At 37.3% G+C, this 6,379-nt stretch overlaps 1 protein-coding gene across 1 annotated transcript; it reads left to right on the plus strand.

Annotated features, from left to right (window-relative positions):
* Positions 1–1,412: 1,412 nt before the first annotated feature.
* Positions 1,413–5,908, plus strand: LOC143188043 (uncharacterized). Its single transcript, XM_076392074.1, has 3 exons — positions 1,413–1,494; positions 4,742–5,356; positions 5,658–5,908. The coding sequence occupies exons 1-3, from the start codon at positions 1,413–1,415 to the stop codon at positions 5,906–5,908; spliced, it is 948 nt and encodes a 315-aa protein (XP_076248189.1).
* The last annotated feature ends 471 nt before the right edge of the window (positions 5,909–6,379 follow it).

The following is a 6,379-nucleotide window of genomic DNA, read 5'->3' on the forward strand; positions in this document are numbered from 1 at the left end:
AAAGACTATAAACGGGTATAGCTGCCATTATGCAGTCATTAATGACGTATAATTAGGTTCAAGGCATTGGACCTTCTGAGCTGACTTTAAAGATATATACCTAATACATGAGAACTAATAATTATAAAACAGAATTATCATAATAAAAAAATTGATAATCGACAATATAATCGTAACTATCAAAATACGATTCGAGAATAAGGAAGCAATGTCACTAAAGATACATTACTCAATAACAATAAAAGGAATTGCAAACGATGTATTATCTTTTATTCAAATTTTTTTGTGCACAAACATGTATGTATACTAAAAACTTAATTTGAGATCCAAAGTTATTTTAAATTTAGATTTAGATTTAGATGAAGATTGGCTATTCTGAAAATTAAATTTTAGTTCTCAATTACTTCCGTAATTTATATAAATTTCTTGCATTTTGTTTGTTATAGTTAATTAACTTTATCAATTTAATTAAGACAAGTAATTTTCTCAGCACTTAATTCATATATATATATATATAAACAGAATTAATGGATTCATAATATGTTAAAATGCTCTAAAACCGTTCATCTACAATTACAGTAAGAGGCATCGTAAATTCAGCCTTATTTCCTAGCGCGCTGACGTACAAGTACCCTTAACAAAAAGGACACGCTTTGAAAAGTTCACGTCCGGCGGACTGAATTGTTACAAAAGGGCAAGATAAATAATCTACATAAGTATTTTATAAAATGATGAAACGTCGAATAACTCGTACGCGATAAATATGCATGTCCGCGCCTCGGGTGATGATTACTATCATCATCCTCATTCGTTCTTCCATCAGCTATGACATCAAGGCCGCATTTGCTGCAATTTATCATAACGAGAGCGTTAAGTTCGTGACGCGACGGAAAAGGAGAACGAAGAAGTTACATGGAACATGAAGACAGGAGCGCGCAAGAAGGACAAACGAGAGGACTTTTAAAAAAGGATAAAGAAAAAAAGCCTGCTAACAGCCTGAGCAGGGTCAATCACGATGCATCTCATGCCGATTGTCCACCTGAGATTCTCGCTTCCCTCCTGCGCGGTCTCCCCCTCCCCCACCATCTCGTCATTTACCCCACATTCGCCCCCACGTTCACCAAGAAGTCTATCCTACCTGGTAGCATCCTCTTGTACTCCCGCGAGGACTTTCTCCGAAAGACGGCCAACTATATAAGCGAGATCGACAGTCTTTGAAGCATGTTAGACGAAATCTTACGGATGCGTCGAGCAGGCAACGTAGCCTCCGCGCCTCGACGTTAACTCGCATCGAACGGTTTACTTTTTCCCTTCTCTCTATATTCCTTTCCTCTTGGGGTGGAACGACAGTTGGTGCGTGTGATTCGACTCCGGTTGTACTTCGAAGCTTCGTCAACCACTCTTCGAAGACCATGAGGCCCGCAAAAAGCTGGGCCCCCCTCGCAGCGACTGTACTTGCTACGGCGCTGCTGCTGCAGCCCATACACGCGGACGGTAAGATATTCGCACAAGTTCAAATTTTTACCGTTCAACAGGTAAAAGTATCGCTAAAACACTACTACTAATTCAGTGAAATGCGTTGCGTACCGAATTTTAAATTAATAATATAAAATCTTTTTGAAATATTAAAATCTATAAATTTCTTGATAAATAACGATAGTATGCTACCCCTTTAAACAATGAGAGTAACCTTTAGCTACATATCAATACTTATAATATCAGTCTTTTTATGTTTCACGTGATGTGAACCATGGTTATATTGGTTTAACATAGTTCAGTTGTACAATGCCATATTGTGTCACTGATTTATTACAATAAGATAATATCAATTAAGCTTCTTGTAAGTATAATCCATCTGCTTTCGTCGTTTGTACGTTCTATGTTACGACAGAATTTTAAATTTTCCTGAGGGCCCCAAAAACTATTTAAGTACTTTTGTATTCGACGCAAGAAAAGTAATAATTGTCTTCTATTATTTGCAAACTTTCTTCTTCTCTCCTGTCACAATATCAAATTACGAAATACATTTATTCATTTAATGAAAGTTCCATTTCTCAGAAATATTGTGAGCTACCGATGACTTAGGAATATATTCATAACTGCAAGAAGGACGCATGGCTAATAAACGAAATAAGAATACACTACAATAATGAAAAACTGACATTACAAGAAAACGCCAATGACAAGGCGAAAGTGTAACACTTAAACGCTTCACTTTAGAACCTACTTGTACTAATGATTACGTTATCTTTTTATCATTAGTAGGAAGATCTAGGCTTAAAAAAGGGGTACCAAAACTCGATAGAAAGTTAGAGACCATATAAAATATAACAGTTTAGAAGAATATAATATTTCTTTTAGCTTTTAGTGAAATTGTTGTAACTTCGCGAATTAAATTGGGTAAAAGTTACATTTCATGACTTTAGGTTGCGATTGGTTTTTCTTTAACGACGAATACCTATCAGTTGCTGAAATACAATCGTAAACGAAATCAAGAAATCAGGACATGAATGAAGTAGAAAACTTCTGCGATAGTTCCAGGAAACGGGAATAAAGTATTCAAACGACGAAATACCGTATCCTGCGATCTGACATACTTCTCCGGTAGTTAGGAACGTGTAGAAAATAGTTGAACACAATTGATAAAGTGACATCAAAAGGCTTTTAACGTTTATTCCGTAAAAAGTAACTCTTACTACACTTTGCATTGCCAAATAGTCATTCAAAATGTTAATATCGCAATATGTATAAACAAAGATGATTAAAAGAAAATTTAAAGACTAAAGAATAGTAAAAATATTATGTTACAAAAAGAATTATATCGGGAAATTTGTTGGTATCATTGATATGATATCAGCATCACAAATGAAGTCTAAAATTAAAATTATATACACAAAACGGTATCGATGTGAAATTTCTTTCTTTGGCGCTGTTGTGTAAATACTATTATAGTATGTACATAATGAAAAAGTTTACTGTTTTTGAGAAGAATTAAACTTCAAGATCTTTACAGTTTTCACATTTTACTTTGCTCATCAGTCTATTAAAAATATTAAAAATACCTAGTGAGAGATTGTTCGTTTCATTATGACTTTGTGTGTTGGCTTCTTTGTAGAGAAAATGTAGGTTACAGGAAAATAGAAAGGGTTTTGAAAGTGATGCTTCTTTTCTAAAAGATTGCAGTATTTACGTGCAATGAACCAATTAAGAGGCCCCTCATGAAGCGTAAGGTATGGATCGTAAATTCAAATGAACAAGAAAGTGAATGGGACATATACTTAGTTCAACAATGCAATTAAACGTCATCCATGAAGTGTTTAAACATAATCATGTTTTAAAACTAACAATATTGTACAATGACGTATCTACTGATGTAATTGTTATTTTGATATTCTAAGTAGCTTGTTAAGTATGCAATTAATTGTGTTACACAAACAAACCGAATTTCATTATGGAAATCGTTACGATCTACTTACGATTTTATGGTAATTTAATCTATTTTATCAGAGAAGGATTAAATTGTTTTCAGTGAATGGAATTCTCAGAAATTACATACATGTTTAAGTACTTCCTTGTTTGACTAATTAAACATAAAATTTCACTTTGTGCAAGAATTGCAATATGAATTATTTATTGCGTAATAATTTATGAGAAAAGTAATATGGATACTTATTATATTAATTGATTAACTCCCATGCACTAATCTCAATATTTGATAACATTAGCGAAAAGAAACGGTACAGGTTTCCTCAAGATAAGGTTTAAGTGTTAAGAAATTATTAAAATAACATAAAATATAAACTTAACCCTCTCGAATATTTTGCTTCATAAATACTTACAATATTTTAAGTTTGTCAAAGACACAATAAGAAACTCCACAATAAGAAATCTGTTTCGATGGCAATCTTTATTTGACTCATTAATCCATCGACATATTACGAAACATAAAAGTTAAATTATGAACCTAAATCGAATGTGACTCTTGAATGATTTTCTTTAATTCATATCATTAAACACTGTTAAAAATAGAATCGCAGACTTCATGCAATAGTCAGCGTAGTTGTACATATTTTTCCACAAATCCTTCCACACACAATAAAGAATAATTTAAGTCACGAACTTGATTAACAACAATACAAACAGATTTGTGGCTCTTGACCTACGTAATTTCTAAGTTAACAAAAAGGTAGGAAGATGCGTCAAGGAAAAACAGTGTGAAATTACTGAGACCGGTCACACGAGATAATCATGGAGGTACAGTCATTTAGGACTTCTCACACTTTCATCACGTAATTACTCACGTGAAGATAAAAAGACAATGTTTTGTTCTTCGTTTGTACATACATTAGTAGTGTAATTGTAATTTTAGGTAACATTAAAAAGTAAAGCAAATTTTAAAAATATACTTTAACGTAATACAATACTGCGATCTAATGCAATATTGGAAAAAATCTTTAACAGCGTTCATGCAGTAACAGAACTGAAAATATTCAAACCTATAATATAAACTTTTATAAATGAGCAGTTGATATAAATGTCAATAGTTAAACATGTATATACCAGAAAATACATACATATTAATATTCTCATACTCATTAAGACAATTTCAAGCAGATTTAACATTCTGTTGGCATTCAAAACCACTGAAAATGGTCATAAACATTCTAAAATTATAAGAAGTAGGATAATATCTCTAATTCAACATGAAATACCAAACTACATTGGATATATCATTTTACAGCACCAGTCTCGGGCAACTACTTACCCCCGTCAACCAGTTATGGTACACCGAATCTAGGAGGTGGTGGTCCATCCTCCACTTATGGTGCCCCATCCGGTGGCAACGGTGGTAGACCTTCTTCCACTTATGGAGCACCTGGCGGCGGTGGATTTGGCGGTGGTGGTGGATTTGGCGGCGGTGGTGGTTTTGGCGGCGGCGGCGGCGGTGGTTTTGGCGGAGGTGCGCCATCTTCTTCATACGGAGCTCCTGGCTTTGGCGGTGGAGCGCCATCCAGCAGCTATGGAGCTCCTGGTGGAGGAAGACCATCGTCTACCTATGGAGCACCTGGCGGTGGCAGACCATCCAGCACGTACGGTGCACCGTCTGGCGGATTTGGCGGTGGAAGGCCTTCTAGCACCTACGGCGCGCCTGGAGGCGGCAACGACTATTCTGGCGGCGTCCCTTCATCAAACTATGGCGCACCATCGCGTGGAAACGGAGGTGGCAGGCCAAGCTCAACTTATGGAGCACCTAATGGCGGAAGTCTGTCTACCAGCTATGGTGCCCCGAACAGAGGCGGTGGCAGTAACGGATTTGGAAGACCATCTTCGACTTACGGTACACCTAGCACCGGTGGTGGCAGTTTCGGAGGGTAAAATATTCACGATATTTTTATTCTATTCGCACGGTTAAAATTACGTCTGAATTGGAACCATCACGCTTTCCACTTATCCTTTCATATAAGTCTTATCCTTTCTATCCAGTCTACAGAAAAATGAAATTATCATATGACTGATCCGTCGCTGGACAGTCATGCTTCCACTGAAATTTATTCTTCGTATTTTCTATTACTATTCTACATGGAAAGGTACTATCACGATAACGAATTCATACCGTTTATTAAACTTTCCTTTCAGCTCCGGTGGATATTCTGGAGGCGGAGGTGGTTACTCTGGAGGTAACGGAGGCGGTTACTCCGGCGGTGGTGGATACTCTGGAGGCGGAGGTGGTGGCTACTCTGGAGGCAATGGTGGATACTCTGGAGGTGGCGGCGGTGGCTACTCTGGAGGCGGCGGAGGTGACTACTCTGGAGGCGGAGGTGGTTACTCTGGAGGAGGCGGAAACGGTGGATACTCCGGAGGTGGAGGTGGTCAAAGTTATGCCAGCAACGGAGGTTACCAATATTAATCGCAACAACCGTTCATTCCGTGTGACGACCTTCGACCCTGTTTCACCCGCCGACCAGCACCAGACGAAGCAGAGGAACTCTAAAGAAACATCTTACACGCGTCGATCCAAGCATAGTAAAATTACTAGCAAAATGAAAATAGAACAATTCAATGCAACGTCTACCGACGAAGCAAAGAGAAATGAAACGGAATCGAAGGTCGTCCCCGCAAATTCGACATCATCCACGACGCATCCAGAATTCTCATTAAAAGTTTAACAGCAGTGCAGTGTTGACCGTTATTCTGATCAAAATTGAACGCGTATCAGAGCAGACGTGTTCCCGTGAACCAGCAGAAGAAGGAGACATAAAGCTGCAAATGATCGAGGATAGAGCTAATATTCTAATGCTTGTTTTCTACTCGCTCTCAGGAAGGCGTCTGCTGTCAATATTCATTGACAAATCGAGAAAAACGAATTGCACGCGCAGAA

This window comes from Calliopsis andreniformis, chromosome 2 (assembly GCF_051401765.1).
Source record: "Calliopsis andreniformis isolate RMS-2024a chromosome 2, iyCalAndr_principal, whole genome shotgun sequence".
NCBI lineage: Eukaryota > Metazoa > Arthropoda > Insecta > Hymenoptera > Andrenidae > Calliopsis > Calliopsis andreniformis.

Bases quoted from the DNA above. Each gene is read 5' to 3' on its own strand.
- LOC143188043 (XM_076392074.1), top strand. From the start codon at position 1,413: ATGAGGCCCGCAAAAAGCTGGGCCCCCCTCGCAGCGACTGTACTTGCT. The intron at 1,495-4,741 runs GTAAGATATTCG...ATCATTTTACAG, and splicing joins GCAGCCCATACACGCGGACG to CACCAGTCTCGGGCAACTAC. The intron at 5,357-5,657 runs GTGGCAGTTTCG...GATATTCTGGAG, and splicing joins CGGTACACCTAGCACCGGTG to GCGGAGGTGGTTACTCTGGA.